This window comes from Mus pahari, chromosome 2 (assembly GCF_900095145.1).
Source record: "Mus pahari chromosome 2, PAHARI_EIJ_v1.1, whole genome shotgun sequence".
In the NCBI taxonomy this organism is placed as follows: Eukaryota; Metazoa; Chordata; class Mammalia; order Rodentia; family Muridae; genus Mus; species Mus pahari.
In genome coordinates, this window is record NC_034591.1 from 68,821,208 (window position 1) to 68,844,192 (window position 22,985).

At 39.0% G+C, this 22,985-nt stretch overlaps 1 protein-coding gene across 5 annotated transcripts in view; it reads left to right on the plus strand.

Moving 5' to 3' along the window:
- Mpp6 (membrane palmitoylated protein 6) overlaps positions 1 to 22,175 on the plus strand; it is an 86,838-nt gene extending 64,663 nt beyond the window's left edge. For 4 of the 5 annotated variants that reach the window (XM_021189920.2, XM_029534954.1, XM_029534953.1 and 1 more), the window contains exons 8-13: positions 1,349 to 1,448; positions 1,781 to 1,849; positions 5,439 to 5,600; positions 16,517 to 16,719; positions 18,506 to 18,634; positions 19,805 to 22,175. In XM_021189920.2, coding sequence (XP_021045579.1) covers positions 1,349 to 1,448; positions 1,781 to 1,849; positions 5,439 to 5,600; positions 16,517 to 16,719; positions 18,506 to 18,634; positions 19,805 to 19,981 — 840 coding nt within the window. In that variant the 3' untranslated portion in view covers positions 19,982 to 22,175. The remainder of the gene's footprint in view (positions 1 to 1,348; positions 1,449 to 1,780; positions 1,850 to 5,438; positions 5,601 to 16,516; positions 16,720 to 18,505; positions 18,635 to 19,804) is intronic. The other variant, XM_021189921.2, reaches the window with a different exon arrangement.
- The last annotated feature ends 810 nt before the right edge of the window (positions 22,176 to 22,985 follow it).

Genomic DNA, 22,985 nt, shown 5'->3' on the forward strand with positions numbered 1-22,985 from the left:
GAACTAAATGACTTCTACAGAGATATGATGTGAGGATAGGAACAGCTTCGGCACAGGGTGCTGATACTTCAATGAAGACATTTTTATCAGTAAGTACACCATGGTGAGATAGCTAGGACATGAGCCAGTAAACACTTGATGATTGCAAGAGATCTTCACTGAAACACTTGCAGGTTTAAACTGTCTGATCACTTCCTGTGGCTGATCATGGACCGTCCAGGTGTTCTCTGGTTTACTTTCTATAAATGCTCTCTTAGTTTTCTAATCCTCTCACTGGCGTTTGAATCTCTTTCTTCATTTTGATAATCTTATTTTTAATGCCAATTTTCAGGATTATTAAAAACTGATAAACAGGTGCTTTATTCCACTTATAAGAAGAAAGACAATAACATTGTGATATGAATCTTTGTCATTTAAAAATATCCACTGTTGTGGGGTTAGAGAGCAGCCGGTTAAGAGGCCTGCCCTCAAGCTGGGCCTGGTGGCGCAGGCCTTTAATCCCAGCACTCGGGAGGCAGAGGCAGGTGGATTTCTGAGTTCGAGGCCAGCCTGGTCTACCAAGTGAGTTCCAGGACAGCCAGAGCTATACAGAGAAACCCTGTCTTGAAAAACCAAAAAAAAAAAAAGAGGCCTGCCCCCTCACTGCTCCTGTGGAGGACCCACAGAGCCAGCACTGACAGTGGCTGCTCACTCTCTCCAGGACTCCAGCTCCTCTTCTGGCCCTTTACCCATATGCGCGCGCACACACACACACACACACACACACACACACACAGACCCAAAAACACTTGAGTAAAACATTTTTTAACTACTTCCTTTGATTTTAAGGTTTTTATTTTTTATTCTAGATAAAGTTTTACCTATTTTAAACTCTTCACCTTTGGATATTCAGATTCTTGTTAGCATGAATTAAAATTTATGCTTTGTATTCCCAGTATTGGAAATTCTTTTGATTTAGATTCAGGAAATAACATTCTAGGATTGAGGTCAGTAGAAATGGTTTATAAAGTCATTCCTTAACACTTCTTTATATAAAATAGCGTTCTTCTTTCCTTTTTTTGACTTTATCACACACACATTTCCTGTCCTATCTCCCCTTCCCCCCTCCCTTGACCTCTAAAGAAAACATTGTAGTATTTGAGGAGCCTGTACATTGTTGTTAATGGGAGTTTCAACATGTCATTACCAGTGGACGTACATGAGTCTTAGATACAAATTGCATGCTTTAACACAGTTCCATGGATTTAAAGAGTGTTTTCCATAGGAAATTAACTTTAACTGACCAGCACTTGGACTTACTAAAATATTGTCTAAAACTTTGGTCACTGATAAATTCGTTTGATTCTAGGCTAGCCATGTGAAAGAGGGAGGAAGTGCAGGTCTGATTCCAAGCCAGTTCCTGGAAGAGAAGAGAAAGGCATTTGTTCGCAGAGACTGGGACAATTCAGGTGAAGAGCTGGTCACAACTAACAGGTAAGGGGGCTGGTCACAAGTAACAGGCGGGGGGGGGCTGGGATCACCTTCTTTTGCTTCTTTTTTTTCTGAAATCACAAATGAATTTATTTGAAATACATGGAGAATTAATTTTTCCTTCTCATCTGCTTTTTCCTCTCTAATTTTTTATTCTTTTCTGCCACCTACTGGTAGTGTATCAAAATTCAATGACAAATCCATCCCTTCCTAGGAAGGGAAATTCTCTCTTATCTCCTCATACAACATAACTGGCAATTTAAGGTTGAGTCTCAATGTATCGTCTAAATTAAGTCTTGTCATCCTCCAGGACCCTTTTGTGGAACTATAAGCAACAAAAAAAAGAAGAAGATGATGTACCTCACAACCAGGAATGCAGGTACGTGTAAAATCCCTTTGGAAGATCTAAATATATAGCTTTATCATTAGTTACCATGTTTTAATCTCCGAATATGAAATTTAAAATGAATTTAATTTATATTAGTGCCAATTACTGGATCTCATGAGAACACATGATAAAATATAAGTCTCAGTTGGTGAATATGAGTTGCAGCAGGAAGAAGTTGTTAGGCATTGAGCTTGCACTAATGCAGGAGGAATGTATGGACAGTACTGAGTAGAAGATCCCACCATGGTAACACGCTCCCGAGGGGCAGAGTGCCTTTATGGAGATGTTAGCATTAGGATGAAGGCGAGCTAGGAGCTGCCATAAGGTCAGGTTCATTTTGAGGAAATGACCCTGGGCTAGGTAACTCATTTAATCCAGTGGCATCTTTTAAGGGTCTTTCTCAACTCTTTTAGGGTTTTACTTTGGGGGGAGGGGCTAAGGAAGAGAGGGAGGGGGAGTGAGAGAGAAGAGATAGAGAGGTATTGAGATTCTTTCCATGTATTTAAGTTGGCCTGGAATTCACTAGTTAATACAGGCTGGCCTCAAACACTTAATTATCTTATTATCCTATACTTTCCTTGGGAGCCCAGCCTGTCCTCAAGCTCTAAATCCTTCTGCCTCTCCCTAAATCTTTCATCTTAAAGAAAGGAATATCTTTTAAAGAAAACGTAATGGTAATCACAAGAGGTCACAGTTGTGCTTATTAGCTGCCTTAGAAGACCATTTTAAGCTAAACACATGAAGTCATCACGATGGGCACTTTAAGGACATCATACAGTTCTTATTTGTCACTTTAAGGACATACAATTCTTATTTGTCACTTTAAGGACATACATACACTTCTTATTTGTCACTTTAAGGACATACAGCTCTTATTTGTCACTTTAAGGACATACAATTCTTTTTTTGTTTGTTTGTTTGTTTTGTTTTGTTTTGTTTTTTTTATTGGTTTTTTGAGACAGGGTTTCTCTGTGTAGCCCTGGCTGTCCTAGAACTCACTCTGTAGACCAGGCTGGCCTCGAACTCAGAAATNCNCCTGCCTCTGCCTCCCAAGTGCTGGGATTAAAGGCGTGTGCCACCACGCCCGGCTAGGACATACAATTCTTTTTTTTTTTTTTTTTTTTAGATTTATTTATTTATTATATGTAAGTACACTGTAGCTGTCTTCAGACACTCCAGAAGAGGGCGTCAGATGGTAACAAGTTACGGATGGTTATGAGCCACCATGTGGTTGCTGGGATTTGAACTCCGGACCTTTGGAAGAGCAGTCGGGTGCTCTTACCCACTGAGCCATCTCACCAGCCCGACATACAATTCTTATTTGTCACTTTTGCTTCAAAAGCTGAAAAAAGATTTGAAAAAAGAAGTCAAAGGCCTTGGGGGTGTAGCCATTGCCTAGTATGTATAAGGTGCTGGGTTCAATCCCCAGAACGAGAAAGAAAAATGAAATTAAAACACTGTCAGACCAATTGAGTGTATTACAAATTTAAAACAAAAAACAAAAAAAAGCAAATGAAAAAAAACCTTTAACCTAACTAGCCATGAGAGAAATATAAATTAAAGCTACATTGAGATTCTATCCTACCCCATACAAAATGGACTTCATTAAGAAAAATCATATTCTGTCAGGATCTTGGACAAAAAAGAATGCTTTTGCCCTGACAGTAGGAAGTAAACTAGTCCAGCAATTGTAGAAATCAACCTAAAAGTAGAATTACCCAAATTACACCACTGTCCCCACTCCTGAGCACACCACAGGAATACTGCATGTCTTTATCTCTGCACCACATTTCAGGAGAGCGAAGTTTTGTAATTAATCTAAGTGACCATCAACAGGAGAAATAAATTATGGTCTATATGTACCACAGAATGAAGTTATTTCTTTTGTAGAAAAAGAGATAATCATGTTTAACAAATTAAACCAATCTTAGAGACACAAACATGTTTTTGCCCACTTGTGGACCCTAGATTTTGTAGAGGTACACAGAATCATGTATGTTCAGTTACATTAAAGGAGAAGGGAGATCAAGAAAGAGGAGGAAGACAAGGGATGAAGGGGGAGGGTAGCCGGGCACAGGAAAGTGTGTGCCAAGTGCATTGTGTGTCTACAGGAAAGTGGCCTTATGTGACCTGGTATAATAAAAACATGTAAAAAGGAAGCTAACCGTGGAAACTATCAGGTTTATTTTTCTTGACTTCAAGCTACCTCTGTGCACAGTATAAAAAAAAAATCATACAGGAGGGAGAAATGATGTTTTTACTCTGATTTTGGTTTAATCGGTATGAAGGAGTTGTACCCAGAAGGACTTGTTGCGATGATAATGTAAGGATGAAGTGTTCTTACTGCAGGTTGAGTCCCGCAGTGGTGATGAGTGGTGGGTTTCAGAATCACTCTGGTTTTATCATTCATTAAATATATATCATTAAAACTTTTAGCTCATCTTGTAACTTTTTCCTTGACTTAGCTTATAATTTGAGGCTATAGTCTACTGAAAATACTTTTTTATCCAGCATTTTATTTTCTGTATACACTTCAGAATCTCGGTACTTATATGTTAGTGTGCTGTCACTAGAGGTGGCGTACTCTGCCTGTACGAGTCCAGCAGCCAAGCAGGTGTCCTGTGCCCTGTACTTCACATACACCTTTTCATGTAAATCACATGAACGTAATTTGATTGATATAAACTGTAAGATCATTATTTCTACTGATAAGTTGCTAATAAGACACCTTTAGTCCACTGGTTCTCAACCGTTGGGGTCATGACCCCTTGTGGGTTGACTGACTCTTTTAAATAAGAGTGTCTTACTCAGGGTTTCTATTCCTGCACAAACATCATGACCAAGACGCAAGTTGGGGTGGAAAGGAAGTCAGGATAGGAACTCAAGCAGGTCAGGAAGCAGGAGCTGATGCACAGGCCATGGAGGGATGTTACTTTCTGGCTTGCTTAGCTTACTTTCTTATAGAACCCAGGACTACCAGCCCAGGGATGGCACCACCCACAATTGGTCTTCCCACCCTTGATCACTAACTGAGAAAATGCCTTACAGCTGGATCTCATGGAGGCATTTCCTCAAGGGAGGCTCTTTTCTCTGTAATAACTCCAGCTTGTATCAAGTTGACACACAAAGGTTACCTAAGAACATTGGAAAACACAGATATTTACATTACAATTCATATCAGTAGCAAAAATATAGTTATGAAATAGTAATGAAAATACCTTTATGGTTGAGGGTCACCACAACATGAGGAACTGTATTAAAGGGTTCATAGCATTAGGTAGGTTGAGTACCACTGCTTTAATGTAGAGAGCATTGATAAATGTGCATAAAACTCTGGGATTTTGTAGCACAGTAAATGAGTATCTGAGGGCAAACAAGTGGGGACACGCATTTAAATTAAGGTATAAGATAATTTCTGTACCCTACAAAATTTGTAGAAACAAGCCTATGTCAGATGTACACAATTCTAGTAATAGTTAACTATAAAGGCAAGAAGACCATTAGCATACAGAATACCAGGGAATGTTTTTACGTATACAAAGTATAACTGAATGTAATGTCCTGTTACTTTTACATTTAGAGTTTGATCGTCATGAAATTCAGATCTATGAGGAAGTAGCAAAAATGCCACCCTTCCAACGGAAAACATTAGTGTTGATCGGAGCTCAAGGTGTGGGCAGAAGGAGCTTGAAAAACAGGTTCATAGTACTGAATCCTGCTAGATTTGGAACAACGGTGCCATGTAAGTCTTCAGTTTCCATTTACTGCTCAGAAGGAGGATGAGTATATGGAGAGAAGGATTACTAATGAACACTAGTTCCAGATAAGATTTGGCTATGCTAATGAGCATGGAAGAGTAGGTAGTTCTGAGTCCACACAGTTCTGTCCTAGGTAGTGCTGCCCGCTTGGTGCTCAGCGGTAGCTGCATCTAGAAACTCTACATTGCAAAAGTGCTAAAGGCGAATGCATACATGTAAGAGTTGTGGCAGACTACATTCATTTGTGGGTTTTATGGAACTATTATCCATTCATTTGTATTTTTCAGCCAGTGTAGTATCTGGCTTAGTAGATGCTCAAATACTCAGTACAACAGTGACTTTGTGAACTTAGGTGGTCTGGTTTAAGTTACAGCCCTCAGCCCTGCAGGGTCCTCAGCCTGATTCTCTGAAAGCAGGTTCTTCAGGAGACAGCATTTACCAGACTTACCTGAGACTGTGTGAAAAATGCTGGTGAGGAGGAGGCCCGTGTAGGCTCTGGCGCCGACTTTTCACTTTGTAATCTTAGTTTTCCCCTAATTTTTGCATGTTCACATAGAACACTTAGTGATGTCAGAAATGGGGTAGCTGGAGCGTTCAGGTAATTGCTGATGCTATGGTACCTGCTGCACATTTGACCTCTTAGAGAAACCTGAGGAAATGGCCCCACAAGCCTCTCTCTAGAGAAGGATTTGTTTTCATTGGTGTTTTTTCTTGGCTCTTTTGGTATTTTCTTCTGTAACTATTATCCATGTGTTTGTATTTGAATTCATGGTAGGATAGAACAGCATGGTAACAGGAGCGTGTGGAACAGGACGCTCTTCACTTGATGTAGACAGGTAGCAGAATAAGGGATCCAGGGTAAGAAACAGCCTTCCTAGGCATTGCCCAGTCATCGGCTTTCTCTAAAGGGCCAGTTCCTAAAGCTCCCCCAGCCTTGAGTATAGGACCACCACTTGGAGCACTTAATATTCAGACCTTACAACTTATGCTTATGGACTTTTTAGTCCTACAAAATCACACTGCCCAAAGCTAATTTTAATGTACAATGACTTAGAATATCTTATTTGTTTTTGTTCATATTAGTTTTATTTTGGCTCTGTTGTTTTTAGAGATATTTTTCTATTATTTTTAATTAGTTATAACTGTATTTTATACTGTGTATGTGCATGTGAATTTAGGTGCCACAGAGACCAGAGGCATAAGACACCCCCTAGACACCCCCATTTGAACTTTATAGACAGTTGTGAACTGCCTGGTGTGAATGCTGTGAAATGAACTCTGATCCTATGGAAGATCAAGTACTGTTAACTGCGGAGCCATCTTTAGTTTTAAAAATACTTTATTTTTTACTCAGTAATAGGCTTCTTTCGTGGTTTTCATGGCTGTTTGGTTTGGGTTGCCACTTCTCCCTCTCCCTCTCCCTGCTCGGTGCTCAGAGCCTCTGCCCCAGGATTCTGTTTCCACACTCTAACCATATGTGTCCTGCTCCCCTCTCTACTTCCTTCTTTATGTCAGGGTTTTTTCTTTTTTAACTATGTACCTTTTCTAGTTTCATGACCTCTGTCCTCACACATTCCCACAGAAAACACACACACACACACACACACACCACAACTAGGGTCTGGAAATGAGGAACATACAGTATTTATCTGCCTTAGCTTGAGCTACCCCATTTATTATCTTTTCCAGCTCTGTCCATTTTCTTGGAAATTTCACAATTTCATTAGAACCAAATAAAATTCTAGTATGTGAATGTACATTTTCATTACCCATTCATCAGTTGCTAGGCATCTAGTTTGATTTCATCCCCTTGTAATTGTGAATAGAACAACAAGTGTTGATGACAGAGCCCTTTGGGTGCTGGTTCTGTTTGTAGAACCGTGGTGTGTGGGTGGGTAGATGCCTCCCACAGAGGTGTGTGTGCATGCAGAGGCCAGAGGTTCATGATGCATATCTTCTTCCATTGCCTCCTTCCCAGGGCTTCTGAGGCAGTCTTTCACTGCACCTGGAGCTCATTGTTTTGAATAGGCTGAAGGCCAGGAAGCTCTAAGGATCCAGCTGGTTAACATACCGTCCCCACCACACTTCCCAGGCAAGCCCCACGTGTGTGTGTGTGTGTGTGTGTGTGTGTGTGTGTGTGTGCGCGCGCGCTTTTGTTGGTTTATGGATATTTTCCTTCATCTATGACTGTGTACCACATGCTTGCCTGATGTCCACAGAAGCCAGGAAAGAAGAGGGTATCAGATTCCCTAGAACTAGAGTCACACCTGGATGGTTTTGAGCCATGATAAGGTGCTGGGAATTGAACCCACATCATCTGTAGAGAGGCTAGCGCCCTTAATCACAGCCATCTCTCCATGCCCTGTGCCCAGCTGTTGTGGGTACTGAGGAACCAAACTCGTCTGACAAGCACCCTGTCAGCTGAAGCAGCTCCCTGTCCCGTTTTACGTTTCTTGCACTGATGGCCATATGACTGCACCAGTTTGCACAGCCACCAGCAGTGACTAAGGTCTCCCCCTCCTTCAAATCCTCATCAGCATTTGCTGTCATTGCTCTTGATGGTAACCACTTGGACTTGGGTGAGAGAGAATCTCAAAATAGTTCTATTTTGCATTATTCTGATGACTGAGAATATTGAACACTTGTTAAAATATTTATTGATCACTTGTATTTCTTCTTTTGAGAGTTGTCTACCTCATGATTACACTTATTGGTTGAGTTTTTTGGTATTTTTACTATTCTTTATAATCTCAAGTGTATCTGGCAGTGATTTTATCCTATTTTTTTTCTGACAGTATCCTTTGTTATGCAGTTTGTTTGTTTTTTTAAATAAAAGATTATTTTTAACCTCTTTTAAATTTTTGGACTTTATAGGATTTTCCTTCTGAACATTCTAGAATGTGCCTATATCTCAAACTGTGTTCATTCTGCTCCCTAGCAGTTTCACCATTTCATGTTTGAAGCGAAGGTCTTTGGTCTACTTTGTACTCCTTTTCCTCCTTCTGCAGCATCTACTGCCTTCTGTCCAGTGTATATTTTAATGCCTTTATCAAGAGTTAGGTGTTCATAGCTCTTGGGGTTATTTCTGGGACAGCAGTATATATTCTCTTGCCTGTTGTGCCAGTACCATAATGTCCTCTATTAGAGTTTAAAGTTGAGTAAGCCATGTCCCTCCAGCTGGGTTCTTTCTGCTTAGAATTGTTGTGGCCATCTAGAGTCTTTTCTGTCTCTCTGTTTGTGAATTGTGTTTTCTAGTTCTATGAGGAATGGCGTTGGACTCTGTATGGACACTGACTCTGTTTTACTTCCTGTTTGTAACTTCACAGTGCCACTTTTGATGTCCAGGAGCAGTTTCCCCATTGTTTAGCACCTTCAATTCTTTTATTCATTTTGGTTTTAAAGGATTTTTTTTCCTCCTTTGAACTATTTAACCTTTTCAAAGTTAATAAATGTCATATTAACAAAGCCGGTTTAACAGTAACAGTAATAAATCTATTCTCAGAAAACAGGATAGCATTGATACGCTTTCATTGGCACAGCTATCTAGAGGTAGTCAACATTTCCATCTGTCTGCTCAGCATCTCTCTCTCTCTTTACTTTCTTAATTATTGCTTTCTAAACTTGTGCTTATTTTTTTCCTTACCATCTTCATTCAGACAAAATCCTCATAGCATTTTCTTCACACAGGTGGGTTACTTGTTTTTAATATGTTCACATAGTTGTGCAAGTATTTCTATTGTTGCAGGATTTCTACAAGGTCCTTAGTAACAGCCCCCTCTCATTCCTGAATTTAGTAAATTTTTTCTTAGTTTTCCCAAATATTTTTCAGTTTTGCTCTTTTCATATTTTTTGTATTTTTATTAATTTTCTGCTTTTTTCTATCATACATTTTATTAATTTAAATTTAATCTTTTTGTTTGTTTGTTTGTTTGCTCCTTGGGGTTAGGATGATCTTTTCTCCCGTTATCCTGGGTAGAACGTTAGGTTATCCACTGGAGATCTCCTTTTAACAGACACACTTATGCTAGAAATTGCTCAGTAGATACTGCTTTTTACATCTTGTAATTTTGCTGTGGTTTATGTTTTTGTTTGCATTCATCTCAGAGTCATTTTTAATTCTAGAAATAGATAAATGTAATGAAACACTTTTTCTCTTCACCACAGAGGCTTAAAATGTAATCTGAGAATAAGACAGTTGTGCAACACAAGTCAGTTAGCTGGAGCTAAAACCGACTTCTTACACGGCTGCCGCCTGCTTGCAGCTTTCTTCCTTCCTAGCCATGTATGAAAACAGTCACTGAGATGAGCTAGAAACTGAACCTTTGGTCAAAAGTAAAAGTGGAAGGAAAACCAGCAGTCCTCTGCTTTTAGTGCCTCCTCTCTGACACAGACTCCTGTGCGTTTTTTGTCAAGTCTTTCCATGTAAGCCATCAGTAGGCTTCAGTTAACCATCTAATGTTTCGTCTTGACGCTTACAACAGTGCTGATCATTTTTCTCTGCTAAGACACTTTTCTAAGGAGGGACTTCAGAGTCCCTCACAAGTATGATGGCCAAACTGTATTCTATCAAAGTAGAGACAAAGACTATGCTGCCCAGCACCCAGGAGGGCTGCCCAGCACCTAGTAACGATCACTCTCAAAGTGTTTGCTATTCTTAGTTTTGATTTTTTTTTTTTTTTTTAGTTGACCCATTTTGGAGTATATTATTTAATTTCACACATGTTTTATTTTTCCAGATTTTCCTGTTAGTGATGATAATTCCATTCACTGTGTCCAGAGAACATAGGCCCCATGAACTCCTTAGGGATTTTTTATAGCCTCAGATATAGCCTATCTTTGAGCGTGTTCCTTGTTCTTGCACACTGGGGGAAAATGTATTCTTCTCTTGTTGACTGGACTGCTCCCTTGATATGTTCTGTGTAGCTGTTCAGGCCTTCATTTCCTCTGTAACCTTCTATTCTCTTCATCACTGGAAGCCTTGAGGTCTTCTGCTTTTTTGGTAACGTGTCCATCTTTCTTTTGCTTCAGTTCTGTTTTGTTTCATGTATTTGGAGATTCTACTGTTAGGCGCTTAGATGTAAGTAAGCATCTTACTTCTGACAAATGGACCCTTTTGTCATTGTAATTATTATTCATTGTTGCTACAATACCTGCCCCCACCCCCCCATTGGTGTGCTCTGATGTGAGTATGCAGCTGTGTCTGGGTCACTGCTTACAGGAATGTCTTTCCATCCTTTACTCCCAACATAACCAGTCTCTTTAAGTGTAAGATTTCTTTCATAAACAGCATATAATTTGATCAGTTTTTCCAATCTGTTGTGCCATTCTCTTCCTTTGAGTTTGCCTGTCTGTTTCCTCTTTAAGTACAGCTCTGCATTATTGTAAATATATAAATCAGTTTCTTATCCTTCAAATATGCATCAAGAGAGTTGCATCTTGTCTTTGTGTCCTATTATTGATACTAATGTTGGTCATTGACTATGGCATTTGGTAGGTTTTCTTTTCCCCTGCAAATCTGTAGTTTATACTTAAGCAACCTGTTCAGAGATACTTTGAAACATTGCAGCTGTTTTCAGCAAACTTTGATCCAGTGATTTAAGCTTTTGTCATTAACTGAGCACTGTAAAAGCTTTGGAGGAATATCTGGCTACTCTCACTTCATTTGAGTACACAGGTAAGGTTTACTTCCTAGTGTTCTGACCCATGGTATTTCTGGCAGCTAGTAAGAACTGCTTTGTTGAATGATTGAGCTCAGGAAGGACAGAACTAGGTTTTTATCAAGCCACTGGTGCTCTGTGTTCCTTTTCCCTTCCTTGCTTTCAGGCATCTAGAAGAATCAATAACTTTCTAGTTACCTTCATTTTCATAATTTGTCATTTTGTTAAGCAAAATCATGTTTAGGCATTAAAAACAAAAATAGGCTAGTTCCCATCAAAACTGGGGCCTTGATTCTAGTTCACAATCTCCACTTTCCTCGAAGCTCCTCCTGATCTACAGCACAGTAGCTGCATTGGGACTGGGGGGGGGGGGGGGGGGGTTTTTTTTTTTTTTGGGTTTGTGGCTTTCCCCGTTCTTTGGTTTTTTTTTTTTTTTTTTTTTTTTTTTTGGTTTTTCGAGACAGGGTTTTTCTGCAGAGCCCTGGCTGTGCTGCTTGAGTTTCTTACGAGCTGTGCTGTAAGGAGCGAGTGCCAAAAGGAAAGAGAAGTGTTGCATAAAAGATCTTGCTTGCTGGAGTTCTTTGTCTTGAATGTCCAAATAGTATCTCTTCAATGCCTTTTTTTTTTTTTAAGAATCAGTGAAGATTTTCATACTACAGATTTTTCTGGCCAAGGGCATTAGAATTTCTAATTATTTTCTTGGAACCGTGCCCCAAGCTTCTGTGATCATTCCTTAACTGGTTCCAAGAAACTCCCATCACACTCACATCCCTCTCTACTCCCCAAAATACTAAAATCCAGGAATATTTCAAGTTCCATAGAATTTTGCATATAACCCATGCAAAACCTTCTGTGGGTGTTTAAGTCATGTGAATTATTTATGATGCCTATATATAATGTTAAGTGGTTTATAAATAGCTGTTAGGCTATATTGCTTAAGGAACAATGAGAAGGGATAAAAATCTGTTCATAGTCAGTGCAGATAAATTTTTGTTTTTCCTGAATTTTCCCATCCATAGTTAGCTGACAAGAGATACAGAACTCTACGATGCAAAAGGGCAGATAACGTATTTCCTCTTACTGTCTTTCTGTGTGGAGCACCTTCAGAACGGTCCTGGGAGGCAGGCTGGCTTTTGAACATGAGCATACACACGTGCATCAGCCTAGAGGAAAAGTGTTACCTGTTTTACCAGCAGTGGGAGTACATGCCACCATAGGCCTTAAGTGTAGGCATACATTTTTTGCAACCTACTTTTAATAAGGATTCAATCTCTCCTCTAGCCCACCACCCAGCAGAGGTAGTGGAAGAAAAAAGTTATTAGGATGTGGGGGAAATGGATCTGTTCAACAATAGTTCTTTGAAGGTGAGCTTGAACTTCTTGGATAGGCATTCAGTCCCGTAGCAAACACCAAATATGACTCAGCAGCTGCAGACCAGTCCTCTAGGCAGACAGACACCAGGCACAAGCCAGCAGCTGCAGTCCAGTCCTTTCAGTGAGCAGACACCCTGCAGCTGTAGTTCAACCAGCCAGGAGCAAGGCCACAGAAGCAGCATGCTATGACAGAAATGTCACTGCACAGTTCTTTGGCGAGTTTCTCTCAGTGTCAGAGTTATCACAAGTTAAGCTCAACAATGCTGTGTAAGGTGAACCAATACATGCGTGTCCTATCGCAAAGAATAGCGAGACAGACCAAACCAAGGCTCAGTGCTCATCTCCCACTGCCTATGGGGATTCATATTAATACTTATTCACCAAGCGTCCTTTAATGTATTTACTATATCCAAACATCCTTTCACCTGTGTCTGCCTCAGGAAAACAGTCTTTCACATGTTTGCATGTCTGCTTTAGCAAGACATCCTTTTACCTGTATACCCCAGCAAAACATCATTTAACATAACTAACTTTCCAAAGAACTAGATGTTTCCACTTCACTTAAGCATTCTTCTGGGAAAATAAGTTTACTATGTGGGAAAGGAAAACAATTCATTCCTCCCTGACCTATGTTTCACCACTCATTTGGCTCCCTTTTAGATAGACATAAGGTGTTTAGTAGATGCCCCTGGACCAGGAGGACTGTGTTCTGGTAAACTGCAAAAGATAGACTACATCCTTAATATGCTAGCATCTGTTTAGGATTCAAGTGAAGTCTGAAAGTAAAGTTAAGATTCAATGAAATGTTTGCACACTTAAGGAAAGCATTCACAAGTTTCTAATGCTGATTTTGTGCTTAAGGAATCATCACAGTGGCCTTGTTAAGGTCAACTCTGCATACTACTCCCCACTTGAGATGCTAGGCTTCCCTCTGGCTCATTACTCGTCAGCATGGCTGGCTGCCTGCAATACTCACCTCTTATATGTTCACACGCTTGGAGTGCACTTTCTATTCAAGGAGAACCTTCTCAGAAACCCCACCTAACCACTGAACTTAATGTAGAGTCTTCAGCTACCTAGAGGTTGTGGCCCAGCACCTAAACTCCACTTGTCATTTGGAGTAAGATCCTGCAGTTCTTACTGTCTGCTTATTAGAGTACATGTGACGAGAGAACAGATCTGTATGTATTTTGTTCTTCTTTGACCTGTTACCTAAACAGGTTTCTGTAGTAACAGAATGCCTGTATTTGATGATAAATGAATTACCATCATGAGCTTTTCCTACCAGGTCATCAACATTTCTGTATAAACATATCTTATAACTAAATAAAAAGCCAAATTCAAAAATAGACATTGAAAATTACAAATAAGTACATGAAAACATGCTCAATATCATTAATCACCGAGGAAACCTAAAAACCACACTGTACTACTTCATAACCATTCAGATGGCATCGGGAAGGGGATTACCATAATGGGATGAAAGAGTTATTTAAGGGATCCAGTTTGGAATGATGAAAAACTCTGGAAATAGATTGTGTGCTGATATACTGGTTGCACAACAGTCTGGATAAACTTTATCCTATTGAGTGGTAGGTATACTTCAAAATGTCTAAACAGTAACTTTTGTGGATGTTTTACCATGATGAAAAATTTAATGTAGTCAATACCTTCTATTTATATAAGAATAGAAATATATTAAAGTACCATATTTTTACAAATCTGCTAATGGACACTTATGTTATATCCTTCCCCTGGGTGCTTCAGGTAAGGCTGCAGTGAGCTTGGCAGTTACAGTGCCTCTTGACCAGAGAGTGGGACTGTGTGATTGTCTCTGTGAAATGTTGTAATACATTACACACTGTCAGGGGAGGTTGGTGCATTGTGGTCATTTGTTATCATTTTTAAGTACATTATAGAAAAAAAAGGAGTGTTGTCTCAGAAAAATAAGCTGTAGACCTTGTTTTGTTTTGTTTTGCTTTTAGTGTCCAGACCTTGCGTTTGGTTAACATACAAAGTGTTTCTTTGTTAACTCTTTACTACTAAAGTTTAGAATCTTGCCAGTCTTAAAATTTCACTTGTAGAAAGTGAAATTGTTCTATGATAAGCCTAAGGAATAAGTGCAGCCATTCTGCTCTCTTCTGAAAATGAAAAGAAGCTTATGTGGCAGTAGCTTTCAGTTCTGTCTGTCTGTCTGTTTCCCTCCTTTGCTTCCTCCCTCCTTTTTGATGTAGAGAGTGGAGATATAGTTAAAAATCACTTGTATACATTTTGCTATGAAGAGGGATTCTATGACTGAACTGGGAAGTGATGTGTGCATTTACATATTCATTCCAAGTATCACATTGATGGTTTCAAAGCAGGCTTGCACCAGAAGATGTGACTTTTAAATTAAGTTGCAGATAGTGAACCAAGTCCTGTGCATACTTGGAAGATTTAAAACTCTCTTAGATATTTTGTGGTATGACTTTGAAATTCTACAAACAGGCAAGTTTCAGGACTTTTTTTTGAGTGTAGAAACCATCGAACTATTTTGAAGATTCTTGAAATTAGATTAGCAGAGGATACCATGCTGTACATAATGGTCTCATTCATTACAAATTAGACATTTACTTTTACCTTGAATTTAAAGTTCTTTTTGTTCCAAAAGTTGTCATGGTGTCTTAGGCTTGCTACCCATAATTTAACAATCTGCTGATTTGGTTTTGGTTCTTTTACTTATATCACTTATTTTAATTTCACATGCTTAATCATTTGCTCAGATATTTTCTATTTACTTAACAAAAGTAGAGTTCAGTCAACTTACATTCAGACTAACCCTAAAATACTATAAAAATTATTTTTCTTCCTCAAAACTGTGTTAAATTTGGCAAAGGTGTGAAAGGTGGAGATAGTTCATTCCTACCATGGATCAAATGGCCAGTGTGACAGGCCTGAAAGCATTCATAGATTTACCTATCACATCAAAGGATTCCCTACCACTGGATTAGGAATTTGAATATTCACTCTGATTTAGAAACCATAGGTCAGGGTAGAGAGGCTAATCCATGGTCTTACCAAGTCAGATAGCTCACATTTGGGACTATCAGAAAGCAGGAAACCAGAGGAAGTTTATGGCTTGAGGAGAAGCAAAAGACTAGATGTCCTCATTTGTGGGTAGAATTGCACTTCAGAAAACAGGTTATTCTCCAACTAAGAAGAGGTGAACTTTGTTCGCTTCTGGGTAATCACTGAAGAAATGCTTAGCTGGCCAGAGACAGCAAACACTCAGGAGACAGAGGCAAGTGGATCTCTGAGTTTGAGGCCAGCCTGGTCTATAGAGTGAGTTCCAGGAGAGCCAGGCTACACAGAGAGACCCTGTCTCAAAATGCCAAAAATGAAAAGAAAGAGATGTTTAACCAGAAAGGAGGGTATAATAGAATCTTCAAGAAAAAGGAGACTGCCATGCATAAGGAAAAGGCAGCATGGAGACTTCCAGATGAGCATGCTTAAAGTTTCAAGGTGAATTAAGTCACATTTTTGATACACAGTTTATGTTGGGAACCATCCCTTAAAACATTCTTTTTGGGGGGGGGCATTCAAGACAGGGTTTCTCTGTGTAGCCCTGGCTGTCCTAGAACTCACTCTGTAGACTAGGCTGGCCTCGAACTCAGAAATCCACCTGCCTCTGCCTCCCAAGTGCTGGGATTAAAGGCATGTGCCACCGCCGCCCGGCAACATTCTTCTAAATTAGAAATCAATACGCATTCCTGCTCAAGGGCTATACTGTTTGTAACATAACTGCTATCTTAATAGAAAAGAAAACTTGGACAATGGATAAACAAACATACATTCTGCCTCTTGCAAGTTTTCAACCTTACTTCATTCTAGTTACTTCACGGAAGCCAAGAGAAGACGAAAAGGATGGACAGGCATATAAATTTGTGTCCCGATCAGAGATGGAAGCAGATATTAAAGCTGGGAAGTATTTGGAGCATGGGGAATACGAAGGAAACCTGTATGGAACCAAGATCGACTCTATTCTTGAAGTTGTCCAGACTGGGCGGACTTGCATTTTGGATGTCAACCCACAAGTGAGTTGCATGGATTCCAAAGCTGCTGTTACTTTTTAGTTTCCTGGAGAGTTTTCATCTGTGTATTTAGGCTGTGGGAATTGTGCTTTATCAAGGTAGACATGTGGTTCTTTCTCAACTTCATTATGAGTCCATAGCTAGATACATAAATAAATGTCAATCAGACAACCAAGGCTTGGGTAAAACCTTATTTGACTGAACCTGCAGAAGTGCAGTATTTACTTGATCAAGTAGTATTGAAATGTTATGTTGGGAAATGTTAAACTTAACCCAAGGGTACAAGATTAGAACACAATTAAGCTATTCCACTTTCACTTCTCAGACACACAGACCAGAGCATCCTCTCATTCACTCTCACTCATGGCTGTCTTGCTCAGGTTCCCGTCCTGTACACTCAGCCCAGCTGCACTTTCCTACTGAGAGATAGGTCATATCTTTTTAGTCATTCTGGTAGGCCTTAAGTATGTGTACCAGAAGTTTCTAGTGTTTTTTGTTTTTTACATAAATGAAACAATTTTATGTAGATTCTTGACCTTTTATTGATTAATTTTGCCTTTTGACAATTTTTTACATGTGAATAAAATATTGTGACTACCCCTCTCTTCTGTCTCTTTCCCATGACCATCAGCTTTCCCACCTCCTACCAGAAGTAGAATTTCCAGATTCCTGACTTGTGGCTTAGTTTTACAATTCCTTTAGTTTAACCAGGGCCATCTGTGTGAACATTGGATTAGAACTACTCGCTAGAGCTCTGTAGGGTCACAGTTAGAGGCAGTGACTCCCCTACTCCTTGAATCTGTCAGTAGTGAATAATTTAGTAGTGAGGCATGATGTCCTGAGCCCTCCCACCACCCTGACTGTAGACGAGCTCATTCCTGTGCAGACCCAGGCCGGCTATCCACAGCTATTGGTTTTCGTGATTGCAGTCACCATGTCTTGCTCAGGAGATGGCATTTCAAAGCCCTTCCAGCTATCTTCTGGGCCTTTACTTCTGTCCCTCTCTTCTGCCGTGTCCCTGAGTGTCAGAGGGGGTGGTATGTAAGTCTCCTGTTTCCGGCTGAGCATTCATCCATTCATCCAGCACCTGGTACAGCCATGAGTCCATCCATATTCACCACTGTTCACTAGAAAAGATGCTTCTGATTAAGGCCAAGAACAGCATTTAGCTATTGGTAGAAATAAACAGATTCAAAAGGCAATTTGAGGGCTGGTGAGATGGCTCAGTGGGTAAGAGCACCTGACTGCTCTTCCAAAGGTCCGGAGTTCAAATCCCAGCAACCACATTAGTGGCTCATAACCATCCATAACAAGATCTGACGCCCTCTTCTGGAGTGTCTGAAGACAGCTACAGTGTACTTACATATAATAAATAAATAAATCTTTTTTTTTTAAAAAAAGGCAATTTGATACTGTGTTGATTTATCTTTTTTATTTATATTTCTTAAAATCTTTCCATTTTTTTCTGTAGAGTTATTTTTTTATTATTTGTAGGTGCTGCGCAGTATGAATTTTGTAGTATGAATGAATATTCAGTACTAAGAGAATCCTACAATTAACAGATTATGTGTCTTCCTCACTAAATTTTATACCTTCTTTAAGAGGACAAAAGAGCAATAACACTTGATTTTACAACAAAATAAATGGGTTGGCATATTGTGTGGCATTAGGACAGGGAGTGCAGGTAGTAAGTTATATCCATAACCTCAGGAAGAGACAGATAGGCTTCAGTTTATACTAATGACCAGCACACTGCACATTCTGACATTACATAAATACTCTTTCACAGGCACTGAAAGTGTTAAGGACTTCTGAATTCATGCCTTATGTGGTATTTATTGCTGCTCCAGAGCTAGAGACCTTGCGTGCCATGCACAAGGCTGTGGTGGATGCGGGAATCACCACCAAGCTTTTGACGGTAGGCGGCTCTTTCCATGTTAACACCTTTTATTTTCTCTTTCCTTTTAAGAGTGCTTAATCCCATCTAATCATACTTAGGAAGTCACTGCACTGTGTAAAAGTACTGCAGAAGGAAAATTGACTTACTAGATGTACTTTAGGATTTTAAACAATATTGGGTTTTTTTGTAATCCTTTTGTCTCTTAGTTTAAAACAGAACCAATTTTCTTTTATAAAATGAAAAGAATCAGTGCTGGAGTATGTCCATTGTAGCCGTCCCATCCCATCCCTGTGCACTCCTGGGGCTTTCTTGCTTCCTTGTTTTTCAGTGTAACTGCCATTTGCTCAGTCTCCTAGTCACTGTCGGAAGTAGATCTTTTAAAAGGTTTTCTACCTAAGTATGTTCTCTTCTAAAGTACCTACAAGTTGCAAATGTTCTATTTGTTCTTCATCTGTCTTTTCTACCAAAAAGCTGGAGCCCTTTCTGTTTTATTGTTATCTACTGATTCCGAACATTAGTAGGATCCCAGTTCATACTGGTAGAATTCCATGTGACGGGGAATACTTGTGGGAGTGTGTGGCAAGCTTCCCTTGCTCATGCAGAATCCCACACTCAAGTGCTCCACCCCCCCACCTCACCCCCCCCCCGTGTCGTTCCAGACCAGGTGGTAGTACTGGTGGGATGCAAACAGCAATTCCACAGAAATAAAGCTGGGGTCTATGGGGGTGTATCTGGCCCAGCTTAGAGTTTTCACATCACACTGTTAAGATTCTCTGTCTTTCTAAATGACAGAGTAAATTGGCTTTGAGTTGAACAGCTAATACAAGTGGGGATCCAGAATTTATACAGGCCATATAAGATAACACCCTTTTGGAAAGGATTATATAGAAGTTAGCTAGAAATCAACTACCTGTCTTGTCTTAGACTCACCTTAATAGTGTTAGAAATGTCACTCTACTGCCACCAAAACAGAATGTACAGAATCCTCATAAGCCATGGAAGTGATGGAAAGATGAAGCAGGAACAGAGACCTGGTAATATCTCCTTCAGCACTGTGTAGGATAGATTTTTAAGAACTCAAATCTGAATTCCAACAGATATCCAATCCCTTTATTTCTTAATTCACTTTAGATCTGAACAAATCAGTATTTATCACCATTTAAACTTCTTTGTTTTAACCCTTCACAGGACTCTGACTTGAAGAAAACAGTGGATGAAAGTGCCCGGATTCAGAGAGCATACAGCCACTACTTTGATTTGATCATCGTAAACGACAATCTAGACAAAGCCTTTGAGAAACTACAAACTGCCATTGAGAAACTCAGGATGGAGCCACAGTGGGTCCCAATTAGCTGGGTGTACTGATGATTCAATAAGGTTAACAGTTAAATAAAACTTTAAAACAGCGACTCAGCAAGTCAGCCTTCTGCTGGGAGAGCACATGCAGAGGTGGAAGGCGCCTGCGCATCAAGGCATTTTTATTGTGTAGATTGAAATAACAGTGCACTAGGTGGAATTTTTATATTTGTGGTTGGGAAGGTGTACTAATATATAATTTCTCTTAATTTTTCTAACTTTTTATGGACAAAACCTTTCTATTCATACCACATAAAGAAATGCGTTCAAGCATTTTGTAAGTTTTGATTTAGTACCCTTACTTTTTCATCAAAGGAATTTTCAGATCATTCTCTCCAACATTGATCTCACATTTTCACTGTGATAATGAATACTTGAAATAGTTTTTTAATGCTGTCGTTCTCGTAAGTGGTTAGTGAAGGGTCAATTATTCTCTTATTAGAAACAAATAGTAGTTATTGACCTTCATCAAACTCCTTACAGAAGCAGAATTTAGATTATCAGTGCAACAGCTAGTCCACTACTATCTTAATCTGCTCAGTGCCACCTCTTATTCCAGAGTATGGCTGCTCATTCTATTTGTAAGATAAATCCGCTCCCCACCCCAACTCTCTCTAGTGAACACAATGAAGAGCAATAGCTTGCACTCTCTATGGGATTCTTCTTTTCATTTGTCGCAGTGATGTGCTGATGCCGACTAGTGTTGCAGATTAGCTACGGAGCTCGGGTGGAAGCATGGTCATGCACACAGAGAGTGCCTTATCCTGCAAACTTAACTTAGAGAACATTTACTTATTTTCAAATATAAAATTTCAAACCTATTACTTCAGTTTTGTTTTTTTAAGAATAGTCAGCAAAAATATGCCTGTGCAAATGTTTGTGATATTTAAAGATGTCTCTAAGCTGCAAACTGTTTGTTAATCATCAGATGTGATTTCTGAAACAGGAAGTGATTTATTAGGGTATTTGTTCTCTGTTTTGTCAAAAACCAAATCCATTGAACAGTTTACAAGATTTGGAAATAATTGCCAGCTATTCATATATACACACACCTAATATTCATTATGTAATATATACTAAATAATGTTCTATATTCTTCAGATTTCTGTTAAGAAGTACACTTTTTTTTTTTAAGATTAGGAGCCAAGTCCCTGAGCTGCGTTGACACAGTGCACTGATTTCCACAGTCGCCTTGGTTGATGCCCTCCTTTAGGGTTCCTGAATGGTACATGTTCTTCCATAAACACTGACACTTAGTGATGCAGCTCATCACTGAACTTAGACAACCTTAGTTTATATTGCTGCCAGTTTTTCGCAGTCAGAAGTCATACTTGAAAGGGTTTGGTGCTTAAATATTGATGAGGATCTTTGGTGACAGTCTCTAAACACCTGACTTCTGATTTTGGCTTTCCCCTCATCAGAGTTATATATCCATCTATATGAAGATTGATATAGCTATACATAGACATGCATACAAAGGTACTTATATATGGTAAGAAGCAATATTATACATTGCTTTAAATTACTTTCATAATAAAACACCTAAGTTACCGTATTGTAATAGTGGTAATCTGCAGGCTTTTAAATTTTAATTCTAGAATTTCATAGCCAAAATTCTTTTTCTTTTCTTTTCTTTTCTTTTTTTTTTTTTTTTGGTGGGGAGGGAGCAGGAAAGTGTTAACAAAATGGACCATATACTTAATAACTTTGTAAACTACATGTATTAGCTAAAATTCATGCATTCTCACTGTAACATGAGTCAGAGCACAGTATTTGCATGGCACCTTGTAACTTAGTGTTTCAACACACTGTAATGTAGGCATGGAGAAGAAGTTCAGTTCTGTGCTCACAGGAAATGTGCCGTATTCCCCAGTGTCCCTTCATGTTGTCTTATGAAGCCTCTCTAAGCTGCTTTGGAAAAATTATATTAGCAGAGCAGTCTATCCACACAGTATTTCTACCATCTGGGTCCAACAGAAACAATAGCTACTTATCTTTTTCATGTTAAATATAAAAATGCATAATGTCTGGAGTATCATCTATACTTAACATTGTTTCTGTTATAAATGGTACTCATGAATCATCAACATACCTACATTAGATTTCTCCTAATGAAATGATAGTTTTGCTCACTATAATATAGATACAAATATTAAGAAAATACAACTGTTTCTCAGTAAAAAAAAAAAAAAAAAAATAAAAAAAAAAAAAAAAAAAATCACCAAATTTGAAACTCAAGTTCCCATCTGAGTCTATAGAAACCATCAGGCCTCACAAAAAGATTCTTCCTAGATAATGTGATCAAGGAAATTTATACTTCTCTCATGGGAAGGGTCTAACATAACAGACTTATTTATAATAGCTTTACTGAAGATGAAAGGGCATACAGTGGTGTTCAATAATTGGTACTATGTAAAAAAAATGTACACACACATGCATGAGCTTTGGGAAGACATACATGTATCCATAAGTGTACTAAAAGATGAGTGTCCACATTCAGCATTCAGGGTGTAGTTATTTCTTTATAACTAATGGTTACATGTATTATTTCATTTTCAAATGTGCAAATGCCTGTAGAAATTATTTCACTGAACAAGTCATTTAACTTAGCCAATGGAGTATATTTAATGCCCTACAGTAGAATTTTTACCTTCAGTATTACAGTGCTTTTACTGTACAGTCTCCATTTCTGTCTTTTAGTTAATATCCAATGTCAAATACAGCAAAGTGTTTGTTTTGTCTGACGATACAATTGCTGGCCATAGCTTTCTGAAATAGACATCATCATAAACCAAATAGGACTAAACCCTAGATTCCAGAGTCTGGTAATTTATAATAAGTTTAAAACACTTCTTTTAAAATGACAAATTGATTATTAAAACTTATTTAGAAAATAGCTCAAGATAGCAGTAAAATCCAGTAGCAGGACATTGATTATGGCCAGGTACTAACCTGGCCAAAATGCTGATTATGCCAGGCCTAGTAGTGCAGGCACTTAGGAGGCTGACGTCGA